Source organism: Oncorhynchus keta, chromosome 18, assembly GCF_023373465.1.
Source record: "Oncorhynchus keta strain PuntledgeMale-10-30-2019 chromosome 18, Oket_V2, whole genome shotgun sequence".
In the NCBI taxonomy this organism is placed as follows: domain Eukaryota; kingdom Metazoa; phylum Chordata; class Actinopteri; order Salmoniformes; family Salmonidae; genus Oncorhynchus; species Oncorhynchus keta.
In genome coordinates this window covers 16,044,535-16,064,149 of record NC_068438.1, presented here as the reverse complement: position 1 = coordinate 16,064,149, position 19,615 = coordinate 16,044,535, and the positions used below count along the sequence as shown (strand labels likewise).

Sequence of the window (19,615 nt, the reverse complement as noted above, 5' to 3'; positions counted from 1 at the left end):
CAGATTACAGAGCACTCAGAGCAGCCAGAGGCCTCTTTCTCTCACTCCCCCAGGTCTCCTCTCCTCTCTCTCTCCCCCAGGTCTCCACTCAGGTCTCCTCTCCTCTCTCTCTCCCCCAGGTCTCCACTCAGGTCTCCTCTCATCTCTCTCTCCCCCAGGTCTCCTCTCCTCTCTCTCTCCCCCAGGTCTCCACTCAGGTCTCCTCTCATCTCTCACTCCCCCAGGTCTCCTCTCCTCTCTCTCTCCCCCAGGTCTCCACTCAGGTCTCCTCTCATCTCTCTCTCCCCCCAGGTCTCCTCTCCTCTCTCTTCCCCCTCTTCCCCCAGGTCTCCACTCAGGTCTCCTCTCCTCTCTCTCTCCCCCAGGTCTCCACTCAGGTCTCCTCTCCTCTCTCTCTCCCCGAGGTCTCCACTCAGCTCTCCTCTCTCTCTCCCCCAGGTCTCTACTCAGGTCTCCTCTCCTCTCTCTCTCCCCCAGGTCTCCAATCAGGTCTCCTCTCCTGTCTCTCTCCATGAGGTCTCCTCTCCTCTCTGGATTCCCCCAGCACAGAAGCTCAGGCAGGCAGGCTATTGATCCAGCCTCAGCTCCATGTGTGTCTTGTCCCTGCATTGAGGGGCTGAGTTCTCCCTGTAGGGTTATAGACTTGTATAATTTATCTATGGTCACCCGGTTTGTTCCAACTCTCTGTCACTGTCTGTTGCTGCACACATATATACATACACATACACAAACACACCATGCACACCATGTGTAAGTAACTGTAGTCCTGGAGAGGGAGAGATGGGAGACGAGATCCACTCATCCACTCCAAATGAGCACCAGATCGATAGGAAAGCCCTTGATCCTGCACTCGTTCCTCTGTCCCTGGACATCACACACACAGAAAAAGGCAGGAAAGTGAAAGAGCTGGTGAGGGGGGCACTCACACACAGCACTCTCACTCTGTAGAATAGACTAGAGATAGGCCTATGATTAGTTACATATTTTCTGATCATTACCATTGAGAGCTGTTGACTTATATCAGGCAGAGCGTTTTCCATTCAAGTAAAGATGAACTGGCCAATAGACGTGATCAAGAAATAGTTAACTGGGAACTTCACTGGCAACAGAACATCATGTTTTTCTTATTGTAGATTGCGATATCTAGTGTTTGGTTTCGTGTACTGCAGATTTACGGGTTTATATTTTCCCGCTAAAAAATGAACTTTTGACACGAGACCATTGACTTGACCTACTTTTGGTTATTTAACATTTATTTAACTAGACAAGTCAGTTACGAACATATTCAAATTTACAATGACGACCTACACCGGCCAAATACGGACGACGCTGGGCCAGTTGTGCGCCGCCCCATGGGACTCCCAATATCCTGGTTCGTATCCAGGCTGTGTCTATAGTGACGCATCAAGTACTGAGATGCACTGCATTAGACCGCTGCGCCATTCCGGAGTCCCCTAGATATAGATACAACGTTACAAAGAAAGGGTGAGAAATATCTACAACGTAACGCCTGGATATCAAAAGGTCTGACCATTTAATACAATGTGGCAGAAGTATGACAGTTTATTTTAGTATCAGTATTTTAGCATGTAAGCTGTTTAGTAATCTTCAATAATTAAAATCATATTGGAAGCCCAGATAATCTTCCTTATTGTACATATTTGATGTCCCCACCATATTAATCAGTTCTCATTGATCAGAATTGACGGGAAAGAAAGCCAGAAGAGCCATGCAGCCAGGCGTCTTGTTTCAATGAAAAAGCGGACTAGAGTTATGCAAATCATTGGCCCAAACTAATCGGCGGGGTAATATACTCCGCCCACTGAGCTGTTCGTGCGCACTTCTTTGCTCCAGGCTGCGCTTTAGCAGCTATTTGTAAATCATTTGGAATGGTAGACAATGAGACATCTATGTAAAAACATGGTAGTAACATCAGCATATTTTAGCCTAAACTAAACCTATCCCTACTATGGGAGAGTGTATTTGTTTTGAGAGCTTACATCGTCCTATTTGATGTAAAGTCAAGGTATCATTTTAAAAGGAGATGTTTTCTGACAAAGAGACAGGCAGGTGCTATCACGGAACATCACGTGAAGCAAAAACCGTGAAGCAAAAACGACCATAACAAAACCGAAGGTGAAAGGTCCTCAAAGGGCACATGATGGTGGCGAGGATGGCGAGCTGCGGAGCCGCTTGTAGCCTGGATGAAGGGTAAGCATCTTAAATACATAGCCAAATAATGGCGAGATTTAGTCTTGCACGTAGCCTATATATGCATGAGGTTGCATTCACACTGACAAAGATGTGCGCCGCAATGTTCTGTCGAATCCGGAAAGAGCTGTTCCTTTTTTGTTGCTGCTTGCTACCCTTAGCTGGTAACTTAGTTCTCGATTTATTTAAAAAAAAACACAAGACCCTAAATAGTTGCAACCGTGTATTTTTATTTTATTGAAGACAGACCCCCAAAGTGAGAGGGGACGCCATGGTCGCTTTGTAACGCACAAGATGCTGTGTTGTTGACTGATCATAATACAAACATGCCCATCGCCCAAGCAGTATGGCTATACCGCGAGTTACAACTATAGAACGATGTTATTCTGTAGGCCAACCCAATGCAACAATCATTTTTGGGTTCTCAATTAAACCGTCTCTTTTAACTTGAAAACGAAACCACTTTTGTGTACCCGTCCTTCACCACTGCATTTTGCACTGTCACAGTTAGGCTACTTTGTCTCGATGTATTGTTTCAGCTGTTTAGAAGCGTGCCAGCCAGGTCGTTCTTCATTAGACACCTGCCATGTGAAAGTGCTTGAATATAGTAAAGGTAAACTAGCTTCGTTGGTATATGTATAGGAGCATCTATGTGCCAAATAATATACCATATATGGTATATACCATGTACCATATAATCGTCTTGAATTTACGTAGGCTATTGGGACTTTTTCCAGGGAAGCTTGATTGATAGTCAAGGACTTAAAAAAAAAACATATCACTTCTGTAACCAGTGTTACTACAATCATGGTAATGTTTTATACAGTAGAATGTAGTTGTAGAAATGTAGAAAACGTTCTACATTGTCCCCTTTGTGTAGTAAATAATGAATAGTGTTTGTGTGGAGAGTAACCATGAACCCCAGGGCAGTTAAAGGTGACAGATGGTGACTTATATTCAAGGGGAGCACAAGGTCAATAGTTACTGTGGTTTCCTGGTTTTCTATCACACCACAGGCTTCTGGAGAAACAAGACACATTTGGCACCTTGCCACCATGCCACACCCTTTTGCCACTGACTTAAATAATCACAATTCTGGTTAGACAATTCAACGCTCAAATCACTGAAGAGGCTTGAGTGTCACCGAAGTGCTGACATATATACTGTACCAGTCAAAAGTTTGACACACCAGCACATTCCAGGGTTTTTCTTTATTTGTACTATTTTCTACATTGTAGAATAATAGTTAAGACATCAAAACTATGAAATAACACATATGGAATCGTGTATTAACCCAAAAAGTGTTAAACAATGTCACGGATCCCTCTGGAACTTTCATTGCGCACACCTGGCCCCTATTCCCACTGATTGTATTTGTATATATGTGCCCTTTGTTCATCATGGTGCTGTCCATTATTGTTACTATGTCCGTTGGTACGTGTGAGTACCTGTGCTGTGTGTTTCACCTGTGCTGTGCTTTTGTGCCCGTGTGGATTGCGCAGATGATTACAGGTCTCGTCCCGTGTGATAATCAGTGTGTGCTAGTGTCATTTATTCGAGGTACTCTTCGCTCTTTTGTTTGGGTTTCAACCCTGTGTTTTTGTTACATGTTTGTTTGGTCTTCGTCGCCGTAATTTGGGGCTTAATAAAAACCCATATTATGCATTCCTGCGTCTGCCTCCCGAATCATTCATACCGACGTGACAAACAGAAAAAGGTTTTAGATTCTTCAAAGTAGCCACCCTTTGTCTCGATGATGGCTTGGCACACTCTTGGCATTCTCTCAACCAGCTTCACCTGGAATGCTTTTCCAACTGTCTTGAAGGAGTTCCTTCATATGCTGAGCACTTGATGGCTGCTTTTCCTTCACTCTGAGGTCCAACTCATCCCAAACCATCTCAATTGGGTTGAGGTCGGGTAATTGTGGAGGCCAGATCATCTGAATCAGCACTCCATCACACTCCTTCTTGGTCAAATAGCCCTTACACAGCCTGGAGGTGTGTTGGGTCATTGTCCTGTTGAAAAACAAATGATAGTGCAAACCAGATGGGATGGTGTATCGCTGCAGAATGCTGTGGTAACCATGCTGGTTAAGTGTGCCTTGAATTCTAAATAAATCACTGACAGTGTGACCACCAAAGCAACCCCACACCATCACACCTCCACCAGGCTTCACGGTGGGAACCACACATGTGGAGATCATCCGTTCACCTACTCTGTCTCACAAAGACACAGCGGTTGGAATCAAAAATCTCAAATTTGGACTCATCAGACCAAAGGACAAATTTCCACCGGTCTAATGTCCATTGCTTGTGTTTCTTGGCCCAAGCAAGTCTCTTCTTCTCATTGGTGTCCTTTAGTAGTTGTTTCTTGGCAGCAATTTCGACCATGAAGACCTATTCACGCAGTCTCCGCTGAACAGTTGATGTTGAGATGTGTCTGTTACTTGAACTCTGTAAAGCATTTATTTGGACTGCAATTTCTGAGGCTGGTATTTCTAATGAATTTATCTTCTGCAGCAGAGGTAACTTTGGGTCTTCCTTTCCTGTGGCGGTCCTCATGAGAGACAGTTTCATCATACTGTTACGCTTGATGGTTTTTACGATTGCATTTGAAGAAACTTTCAAAGTTCTTGAAATGTTCACTATTCACTAAGTAATGATGCAGTGTCATTTCTCCTTGCTTATTTGAGCTGTTCTTGGCATAATATGGTCTTTTACCAAATAGGCTATCTTCTGTATGTCACAACACAACTGATTGTCTCAAACGCATAAAGGAAAGAAATTCCACAAATTAACTTTTAACAAGGCACATCTGTTAATTGAAATGCATACCAGGTGGCTACCCCATGAAGCTGGTTGAGAGAATGCGAAGTGTGCAAAGATGTAAGGCAATGGGTGGGTACTTTGAAGAATCTCACATTTCTTTAACATTTTTTTGGTTACTACATGATTCCATATGTGTTGTTTTGGTGTCTTCACTAGTATTCTACAATGTGTATTAAATAATGAGTAGGTGTGTCCAAACTTTTGACTGGTACTGTAGATATTCAATTATACATGTAAAGTGTTAGTCCGATGTTTCATGGGCTGAAATAAGATCCCAGAAATGGTTAATTCACACAAAAAGCTTATTTCTCTCAAATTTGGTGCACAAATTAGTTTACATCTCTGTTAGTGAGCATTTCTCCTTTGCCAAAATAATCCATCCACCTGACAGGTGTGGCATATCAAGAAGCCGATTAAACCGCATGGTCATTACAGAGGTGCACCATGTGCTGGGGACAATAAAAGGCCACTCTAAAATGTGCAGTTTTGTCTCACAACACAATGCCATATATGTCTCAAGTTTTGAGGGAGAGTGTAATTGGCATGCCGACTGCAGGACTGTCCACCAGAACTGTTGCCAGAGAATTGAATGTTAATTTCTTTAACATAAGTTGTTGTAGAGAATTTGTCAGTACGGTCATGCGGCCTCACAACTGCAGACCACGTGTAGCCAGCCCAGGACCATCACATCTGCCGTCTTCACTTGCGAGATCAGCCACATGGACAGCTGATGAAACGGAGGAGTATTTCTGTTTGTAATAAAGACCTTTTGTGGGGAAAAACTCATTTTGATTGGCTGGGCCTGTTTCCCCAGTGGGTGGACCTTGCTCCCAAGTGGGTGGGCCTAAATGTATTTATTTAAATTGACTGTTTTCCTTATATGAACTGTAAATCAGTAAAATCGTTGAAATGTTGAGTTTATAATTTTGTTCAGTATACATAAATATACAATGCACAATATCTGCGGAATATATGACCCCTCATGAAGGCATAACGTTTTACCCTCATACTTGACAGTTTAGTGTATCATTAATATTGTGACTGATGGTGTGTGATATGTTAACCTACTGAGGTACACAAGGCTAAATTGGAGCTGTGACAAACTATAGCACTAGAACTAACTGACGATTGCCTATCCCTTGTTCACAGGCTTTCAGTGTGTTCATGTAAGGCTGTAGGAAACATGCAAAAACTGTGGCTTTATCGCACCACAGAGACACAGACAGAGAGAGAAGGGGTGAGAGAGACAAGAAAGGAAGGGGAGGGTTTGGTTTTGTATGAGTGGGAGAGAAGTAAGAGATGGTGAGAGGCCAGGGTTGACAAGAGGGCAAAGAGAAATACATAGAAATAATTTACAGAGAGATGGATAGAGGCTGAAAGTATAACACAGGGTGAGACCCAAATGCAGACACAGGAGGCAGATGGTTTGAGTCTGATATTTATTAAACAACATGGGGCAGGTCGAGGACAGGCGAAAGTTCATAACCAGGTCAGAGTTCCAAACTGTACAGGGATGCAGGCAGGCTCAAGGTCAGGGCAGGCAAAAGGTCAAAACCAGGCGGACTAGAAAAAAACGGAGACAAGGAAAAAGCAGGAGCATGGAGTAACACGCTGGTTGACAAAACAAGGTGAACTGACAACAGACAAACAGAGAACACAGGAATAAATACCCTGGGAATAATGTGGAAAACGGGTAACACCTGGAGGTGGGTGGAGACAATCACAAAGACAGGTGAAACAGATCAGTGCGTGACTTCTGTCACGGGCAGAGTACATGTGGGAATATGACTGCCATGGAAATGTATAACAGTTGTGTTGTGATACAGAAACCTGTTGGCTGTGTCAAACATTGACCTTGGAAAAGTAAACAGTCTTTCCTGTACTCCTGTCTGAGGATGAGGACTACTAGCTTATCAGGTTTCATTAAATCTAAAAGAGGGACTATTTACGACACAGAACTAGAAATAGCCCATGAATTTGTCACAATTCAATCATTGTTTCAGGACCTTATCTGCAGGTACCATGCACAGTTATCATGATTAATTACTTTCTTATTATCAAAGAGGTTGTAAACACATGCCAACTCAGTAAAGTGTTTCTCCTGTATTCCTAGTCTCCTCTGTGGTAAAGGACTAAAGACTACACTTGAGTCAACTCTGGCTTTTGATCACCTAGAGCGCAGTATTTTTACGATGGAGTAAAATAAAAAATAAATCCTGTTGACCTAGTTCTCTGTGCGTGCTGAACTTGTTCACACAAGTCACAGACTGAATCACCAAGCGGCACGCTTTGTCTGAGGCTGAGAGACATCCTCTGGATGATGCACATTATTATGTTGTTTTTTATAAACCTGTAACACTGCTCACTGCAAAACCCTTCCCTTTGTGTCTTGATGTTAGATCAACTTTTGATGTTCTCTGATACTGTCTCTTTAAGAACTTATGGTTTATAATCACAAGCACTATTATCAGCCAGTACCTTTCCATTGGTTTGCAGTACCAGCTGTCCAACACTAGTGTGTAAAACTGGGTCAGTATGTATGGGGTGGGGGTTCCACACCACACTGGAGGATGGGCTGATGTCATGAACGTGAGATTTTGGTAGCTCCTCCACTTCCTGTTTTTGTGCCTCAGTTAAATGAGCGTTTGTGTGTACATCAGAGAGAGGAAGTGAAGACCGAGATGGGTCTGCAGCTGGACAGTTCAGCTCCACCCCCTCTTCTCCACACCCATAATCCCCTCCCCCCACTGGTCCATAAACTGAAGTTGTATTCTCTTAACTCCATTTTGATAACGTCTTGGGATGCCCTTACCATTTCCTATCTCTTTTAACCAACAGCGATGGAGACATCCCTGCCCCTGACCAGAAGGGTAAGCACCGTTCGCTCTTTGTTTGATTGTGCATGAAATGTTTTGTTTTGTCTCATGTGGCAAAAAAATCTGAATTAATGTGATCTTTAATTAGACCAGCAGATGGCAGTCAACACCAGTAAAAAAAAATCTGTGTGTGTGAGATGTACATTGGGCTGATAAAGCATGCTGTCTGAGGGTAGACGGAGTGGATGTCTGATGAGGCAGAGAGCGATTGGAGGCATATGAGGACACAGACCGAGAGATGGGGGGGAAAGAGATAAGGGGAGAGGGAGAGAGAACGAGCAAGAGAGAGGGACGTTTGTAGAGCAGAGAGAGCGAGCGAGAGAGACCTGGCTGGTTCTCAGTCTGAGATGAGGCTCCCTGCCCCAGGGAGGACTGGCTCCATCTATTAGCTTCCCATCTGCTAATGCCAGGCTCTCAGCTAGAAGGCCTGACCCAGACTCACTCCTGCTGGGTACAGATACCCCTGGAGCTAGCCATGTCTGTACACCAGGGCAGCAGTTCACTTCACTCTATCTTACCAGGTAGGCCATAGTTTCACTTTAGATTAGGACAATTATTGATAATAACCGTGAAAAAAAAGAATCTGAATACATACATTTTAAGATGGGGGGGGGGTTCAACTTTATTTTCAAGTAGATATAGTTCACTCAGTAGCATTTTTTTTCATTTTTACATGAAAACGGTAAAAGTTGGTAATCATTTTACAATGATTTGGGTGGAGAAGCTTGATTTTCAGAAGTTCCAAGAAGTCAAAAACATTTGCTTTTGAGAAATTGTCTCGCCAAAGCTGTGTTGTATTCTTTAGGTATCTCGTAGCTTATTTTCAAAGATGCATTACAAAATATATTCTACAAAAATGACAATCATAACAATAATCGTGACCATTTGCATGGCAATTAATCGTTACATAATCATCACAGCCCTACTTCAGATGCACTTACAGTATGAAGCATACAATTTATAAGTAATTCTGAATGAGAATATCAGCTTCTGTAAAGTTACAGCCCCGGCACAGGGGCCCTCAGCCCTATACAAAGAAAAAGCACAGACATATCACCGAATTACAATACGCTCATATACATACTGTATCCAGTTTGCGTTCATCTACATTAGTGAGGAATCAGTTGTGGAAGTTTCAGATGAGTGACGTGAGTGAAGATATACGGTATACACTGATGAGCTCATCAGAATGAACTTCGTCACAGTTTGACAACAGAAGTGCAACATTTAGATCATGCTCCGTCAGACAGTACATGAAAGGCTACAAATCGATAATGTATGATATTCTTTTTCTTTCATTTGTTAGTAATAGGCCTAGGGTAGACATGAGTAGAGAACCTTCAGAAAACTCTCAGGGGATGGGCTGGAGTTGTTTGGGGCAGGTCCCACAGAGGGCCAGTCCCCTGAGGTTTTTAAATGTTTTATTTAGCTAGCCAAGTCAGTTGAGAACAAATTCTTATTTACAATGCCGGCCTACCGGGGAAAAGTGGGTTAACTGCCTTGTTCAGGGGCAGAACGACCAATTTTTACCATGTCAGCTCAGGGATCCCATCCAGTAACCTTTTGGTTCCAAGCTCAACACTCTAACCACTAGGCTACCAGCTACTTTATGGGTAAAGTGGGGTGGAAAGATGGAGAGAGGAGATTTCCTAATTCCATATTAACCCCTATCCCAAGACATCTCTACTAAAAGTTCAGTTGTTACAGATAATCTGACTAAAAATGATAACAGTGGCTCAGGAGGACACACCTTTGCAGTATGTTTGTATTTTCCTCGTATAGAGTGAGATTTCACTCAAAGAGAAGCCCCCCGTGAACACTACTCAAACAGAACTCTAATGGTCTCTGAGCTGCATATAGGCATATAGACCCCCTCTCAAGTCATGTTTGAACTACCAATCAATTTCCCTCACCCCTCTTTATTTGAAAGTACACTTAGAATGAGAAACGTTTTCAAAGTTCATCCCTCCATGTCCTATGGATTTTTCTGACAGACAATGCAGGGACATCTACAGAGGAGAGTTCTGAAGAAGAGGAGGACGAAGAGGAGGAGGATTCTGGTGAGCGGCTGCCAGAGATCAAAAACTCTCCATCACAGTATGAATCTTCAGGCTTTATCCCACCCTCTTAACACAACATTCTCTCTCTGTCTTTCAACAGACTGCTTTGCTGAGAAAGAAGGTGAGAAAAACACAGGCCTTGTTCTGTCAGCTTCATCAAAATCATTTACAATCTGTGATGATAGACGGTCACACCAGCATCTCCAGCTTGTCTTTACTCAGTCAGTTAGGATCTTTTTAGAAATAATTGTATTATTTCTTGGCTTGTCCCAGTAGAATCTGAGGAGCCTGACGTTGAGGGTTCCTGTAATGGTGAGTGGGAACTAAAACGTCAGCCACAATGCCTATATCTGCCTTATCCTGCCTCTGAAATACAGATGAATAGCCTCTTTCACCTCAGAAAGTCCTGAGTAGAATGATTGCTCCTCTCCCCCAACTTCCTTCATGAGGTGTAACTTATCTCTCTACAGAGTCAGAGTCGGCTCCTCAACCTGATGCAGAGGTTTCCCTTGCTAAAGGTATATCCTCAGTTTGACACAAGTCATTCTACTACCAAATGTTTCGCCTTTTCCACAAAATGTCGAGCTATCCTAGACAAAGGAGATTGCAATGGTTGAAAGGCTAGAGAGAGGATATCTGGGTGCATTCATATTTTTATGAAAATGTGTCTGCAAATCATAGTCTGAGAGGTAGAGTACTCCCCAAGAGGGAGTGCCTAGTTTGACCTTTGGCCTCTCCTTTGTCAGATGTGCCCCCCAAGCCATGCTGTGAAAAATGCAAGGCTGTCCAGCAGGTAAGTACATTTGTTTGATTGTGGAATTGAACGATAGTTGTGTAATAAAGCTTCAGAGACATACAGTATGGCTGTAGACTCTCTAGAGGAACAGGGGCCAATCTTAGTACCATGTCTGTTTCTCTATCAGAGTCAAGGCAATGAACTGGTTACTCCCAGGAGGATCTCTAAAGGACGCCTACAGTGAGTAGCCTCTTCTACCTGTAGCCTCGTTCCTTCTCTCTCTCTCCCTCTTTTTTTCTCCATCTCTAAATCTCTTACTCTCTTGCTTACTTAGTATCTCTACCTCTCTTTTTTAATAAATAAGAAAATCCCCAAACCACTAATGCCCCTTCTGCTGAGTGTCTGTCTGACTGGTATGAGTCTGTCCATCTCTCTGTGTTCTGTGTGTCAGGGTGCAGCTGGAGGGAGAGGGGACATATGAGTGCTCCGTTACCGGCCTGGTGTTTGAGGTGTCAGAGAGAGTCCTGATCCGCTACTCGGTCCTGTCCTGGTCCAAGTTTGGCATGTTCCTCAGGGACTCCTGGAGGTTCGCTGGGCCCATCTTCAACGTGGACTGTGTCAACAGCCCCTCATCCATCCTCACCTCCATCCAGTTCCCTCACTTCCTCTGCCTCGCTGATCCCGACAGTGAAATGACCTTTAGTGTCCTGCATATGAAGGACAGCTGTCCGATGATCGAGCCCTCGGTAGACCACTCTGGCAGCCATGTAAAGTGGCGTGTATCGTCCCTGTCCCCGGTGGGGCCCATTGTCCAGAGCAGCAAGCCTGTAGAGCACCACGGGGTGGTCCTGGTGTATAAGGAACTGGCTCTGAACAACTCCTACTCCTTTCGCATCTACCTGGCCACCAACAACTCCTCTGACATTAAGGTGAGAGGGAAACAGGGTGTGTGTATGCGGATCATTACAGTAACATCTTACTGAGTCAGAGAAATGAACATGATCAGAGGGATTGTAATGCCCACTGGCCTGACCTCCTGGCACTCTGACTCATACTGTGGTCTCTACTGAGGGAAATCACATGTCACACTGGAAGTCTGCGGTCTGTTTATTTGTGTGTATGTGTGTGTGGTGATCAAGATGAGTTCATTTGTCACTGTATCAGAGGGCATTGGTGCATATTAATAAACAAATGATTGTGTATTGATTTGTGTATCTGTATCTAGGAATAACTCAGATGGAAACCCCAAACCTCATACATTAGATCTGAATCTAGCCCAGTGGACAACACTGGTTAACTTCATTGGGATAGGGGGCAGCATTTTCACTTTTGGATGAAAAGCGTGCCCAGAGTAAACTGCCTCCTACTCAACCCCAGATGCTAATATATGCATATTAGTAGTAGCATTGGATAGAAAACACTCTGCCGTTTCTAAAACTGTTTGAATGATGTCTGTGAGTATAACAGAACTCATATGGCAGGCAACAACCTGAGAAAAAATCCAAACAGGAAGTGGGAAATCTGAGGTTTGTAGTTTTTCAACTCGGCCCCTGTTGAAGATACAGTGGGATATTGGTTATGTTGCACTTCCTAAGGCTTCCACTAGATGTCAATCATCTTTAGAACATTGTTTGATGCTTCTACTATGAAGGGGGGCTGAATGAGAGGGGAATTAGTCAGAGGCCTGCCAGCAGCCACAAGCTCAGTTACGCGCATTCACATGAGAGGTAGCTCCCGTTCCATTGCTTTTCTAATGGAATTCTCAGGTTGTAACATTATTGAACATGTATGATAAAAACATCATAAAGATTGATTCTATACATTGTTTGATATGTTTCTACGACCAGTAATACAACTTTTTGGAATTTTCGTCCGACCTATCAGCTGGAAGTCACACGCGCGTTTCACTTTGTTTACCAAACGCCCAAACAAAAGGAGGTATATGGACATAAATGATTAACTTTATCGAACAAATCAAACATGTATTGTGGAACTGGGATTGCTGGGAGTGCATTCTGATGAATATCATCAAAGGTAAGTGAATATTTATAATGCTATTTCTGACTAATGTTGACTGCACAACATGGCGGATATTTATTTTGGTTGGTTTGGGCTCTGAGCTCCGTACTCAGATTATTGCATGGTATGCTTTTTCCGTAAAGCGTTTTTGAAATCTGACACAGCGGTTCCATTAAGGAGAATTTTATCTAAAGTTCCATGCATAACACTTGTATTTTCATCAACATTTATAATGAGTATTTCTGTAAATTGATCTGGCTCTGCAAAATAACTGGATGTTTTGGAACTACTGAACATAACACGGCAATGTAAAATTAGATTTTTGGATATAAATATGCATTTTATCGAAAGAAAGCATACATGTATTGTGTAACATGAAGTCCTATGAGTGTCATCTGATGAAGATCATCAAAGGTTAGTGATTAATTTGATCTCTATTTGTGCCTTTTGTGACTCCTGTCTTTGGCTGGAAAAATGGCTGGGTTTTTCTGTGACTTGGTGGTGACCTAACATAATCATTTGTGGAGCTTTCGCTGTAAAGCATTTTTTTAAATCAGATACTGTGGCTGGGTTAACAAGAATTGTATCTTTAAAATGGTGCCTAATACTTGTATGTTTGAGAAATTTTATTTATGAGATTCCTGTTGATTTGTATTTGGTGCCCTGCAATTTCATTGGCTGTTCCGCTAGCGCTAGCGGAACCCCGTTCCCAGACAGGTTAAAATGACAATGTTTTTCCAACTGGTAGGTTTATATTGGGATAGTAAAACCATGTGTATCAAATATAGACCACAGTTAATATTTACTCTGTGATCTTACACAGTCTTAGGTCACATGACACCCAGTACCTGAAATGTGGTTTGAGTGCTGGTAGTGTGTAGAATCAGTGATGTGTGTCTTAGTGTGATAGTAGTATCAGTGGTGAGGGGAATGGCTGCGTGACAGAATGCCTGAGCTCAGCAGAAACCCACATTAGAGCACTCAGCTTCAGAACAGTCCATTTAACCCTGCCTAACTGGCCAGGGAAAGGAGTTGTTGACCGTTAGGCAACAATAAGAAAGATTATACACACCAAAATGACCATGGAAAACATCTCCGTCCACCAACTCCCATGTTTCCTGAACAGGGAATAGTCATCCCCGCTATTACCATTATTAGAATCTCTCGCTTACTTACGGTAAATCACTGGTCTACTTCTGTCTATTCCTTTGTCTCTCTGCCTCTCTTTCTCCTCCTCTACCCCTCACTCACTACAGGACATATGGAAGGAGGTGCGTTGCGCCAACAAGCGTTACCTGAAGGTAGAGAAGCCACCCACCTGTAAGTTGGATGAGAAGAGGTACCGCCTCATGAGTGAACCAGAGGGAGACATCAGCCCTGCGGTGAGGTTTCATTCACCCATTACTGCATAACCAGTAAGCACTGACCTACAGTACAGTTGAACTCAGAAGTTTACATACACCTTTTCCAAATACATTTAAACTCAGTTTTTCACAATTCCTGTCATTTAATCCTAGTAAAAATTCCCTCTTAGGTCTGTTAGGATCACCACTTTATTTTAGAATGTGAAATGTCAGAATAATAGTAGAGAGAATGACTTAATTCAGCTTTTATTTCTTTCATCACATTCCCAGTGGGTCAGACGTTTACATACACTCAGTTAGTATTTGGTAGCATTGCCTTTAAATTGTTTAACTTGGGTCAAATGTTTCGGGTAGCCTTCCTCAAGCTTTCCACAATAAGTTGGGTGAATTTTGGCCCATTCCTCCTGACAGCTAGTGTAACTGAGTCAGGTTTGTAGGCCGCCTTGCTCGCACATGCTTTTTCAGTTCTGCCCACACATTTTCTATAGGATTGAGGTCAGGGCTTTGTGATGACCACTCCAATACCTTGACTTTGTTGTCCTTAACTTCTTGCGTCGAGCCAACCCGGATCCGGTATCATGACTACAGCCTCAAGCCCATTACCATAACGCAACGTTAACTATTCATGAAAATCGCAAATGAAATTAAATCAATATGCTAGCTCTCATGCTTAGCCTTTTGTTAACAACACTGTCATCTCAGATTTTCAAAAATATGCTTCTCTACCATAGCAAACTAGCATTTAGCGTCAGCATTTAGCATTAGCATTTAGCGTTAGCATTAGCAGACAACATTTTCACAAAAAACAGCAAAAGCATTCAATAAATCATTTACCTTTGAAGAACTCCGGATGTTTTCAATGAGGAGACTCTCAGTTAGATGGCAAATGTTCAGTTTTTCCTGAAAGATTTTTTTGGTCTGGAGAAATCGGTCTGTTTGGTGCGTCACGTTTGGCTACCAAAAAAAAACGAAAATTCAGTTATCCAAACGCCAAACTTTTTTCCAAATTAACTCCATAATATCGACTGAAACATGGCAAACCTTGTTTAGAACCAATCCTCAAGGTGTGTTTCACATATCTCTTCAATGTATCGTTCCTGGAAGTATGAGCCTCCTTCTGTATCGCATGGTAAAATAATTGCCACTGGGAATTACGCACCAAATTAGACAAAGGACACCGGACGGCCCCCTGGCAAATGTAGTCTCTTATGGCCAATCTTCCAATGATATACCTACAAATACGTCACAATGCTGCAGACATCTTGGACGAACGGCAGAGCGCATAAGCTCGTTCACAGCATATTCACAGCCATATAAGGAGACCAGAGTAAAACAGAGCGTCAAAAATCCTGCTCATTTCCTGTTTGAAGTTTCATCTTGGTTTCGCCTGTAAAATCAGTTCTGGGGCACTCACAGATAATATCTTTGCAGTTTTGAAAACATCAGAGTGTTTTCTTTCCAAAGCTGCCAATTATATGCATAGTCGAGCATCTTTTCGTGACAAAATATTGCGCTTAAAACGGGCACGTTTTTTTATCCAATAATGACATAGCGCCCCCATAGGTTGAAGAGGTTAACCCCGTTTGGTGGTATCCAATTGTTAGTAGTTACTATCTTGTCTCATCGCTACAACTCCCGTACGGGCTCGGGAGAGACGAAGGTCAAAAGCCATGCGTCCTCGAAACACAACCCAGGTGTTCTTAATGTTTTGTATACTCAGTGTTGGTACATTATGTACTATGTGCGTTTATTCATAATGTCTGCGTTGTGTGTATTTGGTGTCCTGCAGGACTTGCCGTTCACGCTGGCCGTGACTAAATTGAAGGGATATTTTGAGGTGTTCTTTGAGCAGCCCCCTCCTTTCAAGGTCTCCCTCGTAGAGACAGAGTCCGACAAGACTGTGTGGTCAGCCACCATCAGAGAAGGTACATACACACCTGCTGTGCGTCTGTCTGTAATGTGTTGTGGGTTAAGGTGCAGGATATTAATGTATCTTCCTCTCAGGTGACTGTGTGGACAATACAGTTGAAAAGCCAAGGAAACTGACAAATAATAGTAAGTTTGTCATTTTTGTTTGCCCCCTCTCAATATCGGCATCAAGAGTTCACTTCATTCCAGTGTATGTTCTAGATATCAAGTTCTCTGTACACAAGCACTTTTCATCCAATCATAACAAAGTAGCTTTTGATTGACAAAGTAGCTTTTTTTCTCCTCTTCTGTAGACAGGAAGAGAAGCACCAGCACATCAGAGGAAGAGTTGCCCAAAAAGAGACGTCGATGCGCAGATGAGTCAGGTGATGGTTTGAACACATCCATTGTGTAATTTGCTGTTATTACTGTGGTATTATTCCTGTTGAGTTGCTGTTCAGTCGCCCTGAATAAAACCCTTAAGTCTGACGTTCCTCTGTTGTCCCCAGACGGAGTGCGGACAGTGCAGGTCCCAGACGTGTCGTCCAAGCAGCTGATGCAGGTGGCTAAGATGCAGGGGAAGGAGTGGAAACAGGTGGCTATCGGTTGCCTGGACCTGTCCTCCAAAGAGCTGGACGATATACAGGCCAGTGAGGAGGATGTCGACATGCAGAGGTACAGTAGATAGATATAGTATCTGCACCCTTAAAACTCAACTTTATATTACTCGCCAGCCATTATTTTGGGCATTTTTCATTTAAGCATTCTTGGTACACCGATCATTCAATAATTGTACAATAACTTACTTTCTTTGATTCATATTTTTGGTGATTTCTTTTTTAGATGATGTGACCCTCAACTTGTTTCGTGTTGGGTTTCAGGTTTAAGGCATTGGAGCGCTGGAAGACTGGCAGGCCAAATGGTCAAGCCACGGTCACTCACCTCTTGATGAGCCTACAGGAGCTGGATGACCTGCCCAACAAGGTCCTCAAGACACTGCAAGGTTAGAGACACACATTAGACTAGAGCCACAAACACTCAATCACCTGTCTCCACACAGATATTTGTACTCATTCTTGTCTCCTACTAACATACACCCATTTCTGTCTGTCTCTTTCTGTCTGTGTTCTCCTCAGATATGATAGACAATAAAGCGGCCAAATGAGATATATTTTGCCTCCCAAGGTCCCTGCCATTCCGCAGCCCTATCGTCAATGAGCCAGAGAGACAATGGGAGAGAGACGTTTGAACTCTTGCCTTGAAGACAGAAATCCCTCTGCTTCTGCTGTATTGCAGGGGTACTCTTACCCTACGAGGTCCGGAGCCTGCTGGTTTTCTGTTCTACCGGATAATTAATACACCTGGTGTCCCAGGTTTAAATCAGTCCCTGATTTGAAGGGAACAATGAAAAAATGCAGTGGAACTGGTTTCGAAGTCCAGAGTGGAGTTTGAGGGCTGTATGGAGTAAGATGAACGTCCCCGCTAGTCCAGGGATGGGAAACTCCAATCCTCAGGGGCTGGAGTGATGTCACATTTCTTCCCCATCCCTAGCTAACGCAGCTGATTTAAACTAATTGCATTCTAAACTGAAGATCATAATTAGTTGATTATTGGAGTCAGGTGTGTTAGCTGGGGCTGGGGCAAAAGTGTGACACCAATCCAGCCCTGACTCACTGGACTGGAGCTGCCTGCCCTTGCTCTAGAGGCTGATCTAAGGTCAGCTTTGCATTCCCCCTTCATAAATTGAGGATGGTACACTGATCCTAGATCAGAAGCATTATGTGTCCCCTGCCATTGTCTAGGCAGGGCAGGGCCGGGACACCAGCCTAGCACTGTCAGCCCCTTCCATATGTTTGATTTCTGCAGGCCTGGATGCTAGAGCTGGAGAACGTTGTGCCCTGCCTAGTAGTGATGTTTAGTAGTGGGAAACCCTGGCTTTTCACCCCTCATGTTCTCTCAGGATTTCAACAGGAGTTCAACAAAGGCATAGAAACAGAATTACACCACAACCTTTAATCTTGAATGGTTATGTTCTTAGACATACACAAATGGTCCATTAACCTGGAATAATGCAGGCGTTATGTAGAGGTACCCCAAATAGCCAGGAGCTGATGCTGCGACCTGTGGTGCAGTGAAGACCTCTTATGTCATAGATGACCTCTGGGAAATAGGTAGCTAATATGTAGCCAGTAACAGACATGTTGCTGCAGTATGGAAACGGCTAACACACTTACAGGGCTGTTGTCTCAAACATTGTACATTTTGTATTTTGATATTTCTCAATCAAGGCATTGCCACTTACTTAATCATGGAACAACTACTCAAGGAGTGTAGCTGTACTTTTAATACGGTGTACATATTTTCTGTTTTTTTAAACTATACTGTGATTGTTTTTTTTGTAGTCTGTTTGTTCGTTTTTGTGTGTTATGACCAAATTGAGCCGTCAAACTGACAATAGGGATAACTAAGCTTCATCTCAGAGAAAATATTGGTAATATTTACTTTTGTTTAGACTGGACCGTGTACATTCTGTAGCCTGGAAATCGCGCTCAGTGGATTTGAACATGGTGGGGTTGACTGAATTCCAGAAACCACTAATGTAGGAGGGTTATTTTGTTCATAAAAAGGGCTACTAACTCATTTTAAACACCTTTCAATAGGGATGTCACTGTTGCCAATACTGGGACCCAAATACCCCAGGGAGAGTAACAACGATTAACTGTGAAATGATGAATGGGAAAACCATGAGTTAAGTTGTCTATTGAATGCTATTTGCAAGTGTGTACATATTTTTACACAGTGATCGCTCCGAAAAGGCCATCATTAATATTCCATCCTTACATGTCTACTTCTGTAATGTTGCAGCTCAGGTAAGGGCCTTCATAGGGCTCTGGGTATGGTGTCTAAGATTACAAATCTTTGACTGAATAAAATACATTTTTGCAAAAATTGATAAATAATGTTTAATTGCAAATAATTTTCAGCTAGCAGATGATGGTCTTCATGAATGTTAGGCTATGAGTTAATCAAACATTTATCCTATGTAACCGGTTCTGTACCCGTACCTTTCTGCGGTGTGTTCTTGTGAGGTGTATGTGGAAGGGAAAGCTCTGAAAACAATTCTGCCGGTTGTCTCTTTTAATGACTGCATGGAATGGAGATAAATGCAAGGCAAATGTTAATGCTGCCGTCTGGACTCTCATAAGTACATTTATCACTCCTCATCACGCTTTAAGCAAATTCACATAAACCAAAAAATGCATTGTACAAAGTGTACATGTTAATATTTTCAAAAGACTTAACATTTCATTTTAAAAACATTGTACACCAATAAAAGTGCTAAATATTTATTTAAGTGTACTATTGTCCTATTATACCCAAGGCATACTGGTCCAGAGCAGCAAGCCTGTAGAGCACCAAGGGGTGGTCCTGGTGTATAAGGAACTGGCTCTGAACAACTCCTACTCCTTTTGCATCTAACTGGCCACCAACAACTCCTCTGACATTAAGGTGAGAGGGAAACAGGGTGTGTGTATGCGGATCATTACAGTAACATCTTACTGAGTCAGAGAAATGAACATGATCAGAGGGATTGTAATGCCCACTGGCCTGA

At 42.9% G+C, this 19,615-nt stretch overlaps 1 protein-coding gene across 2 annotated transcripts; it reads left to right on the top strand.

Annotated features, from left to right (window-relative positions):
• Window positions 1-1,800: 1,800 nt before the first annotated feature.
• LOC118379621 (NACHT, LRR and PYD domains-containing protein 1 homolog) lies at window positions 1,801-19,352 on the top strand. Of its 2 annotated transcripts, none has more exons than XM_035766642.2 (16): window positions 1,801-2,211; window positions 7,878-7,909; window positions 9,910-9,975; window positions 10,076-10,096; window positions 10,249-10,287; window positions 10,446-10,493; window positions 10,722-10,768; window positions 10,899-10,951; window positions 11,163-11,640; window positions 13,987-14,112; window positions 15,884-16,019; window positions 16,099-16,149; window positions 16,317-16,388; window positions 16,512-16,677; window positions 16,884-17,005; window positions 17,139-19,352. In XM_035766642.2, exons 1-16 carry the CDS (start codon window positions 2,159-2,161, stop codon window positions 17,165-17,167), a joined length of 1,539 nt encoding a protein of 512 aa, XP_035622535.1. In that variant the 5' UTR covers window positions 1,801-2,158; the 3' UTR covers window positions 17,168-19,352. The 2 variants fall into 2 exon arrangements, with proteins under 2 accessions (XP_035622535.1, XP_035622536.1); XM_035766643.2 differs by having other exon boundaries at window positions 1,802-2,211; window positions 10,252-10,287.
• Window positions 19,353-19,615: the final 263 nt, after the last annotated feature.

Bases quoted from the DNA above. Each gene is read 5' to 3' on its own strand.
- LOC118379621 (XM_035766642.2), top strand. From the start codon at position 2,159: ATGATGGTGGCGAGGATGGCGAGCTGCGGAGCCGCTTGTAGCCTGGAT. The intron at 10,288-10,445 runs GTGAGTGGGAAC...ATCTCTCTACAG, and splicing joins CGTTGAGGGTTCCTGTAATG to AGTCAGAGTCGGCTCCTCAA. The intron at 10,494-10,721 runs GTATATCCTCAG...CTCCTTTGTCAG, and splicing joins AGAGGTTTCCCTTGCTAAAG to ATGTGCCCCCCAAGCCATGC.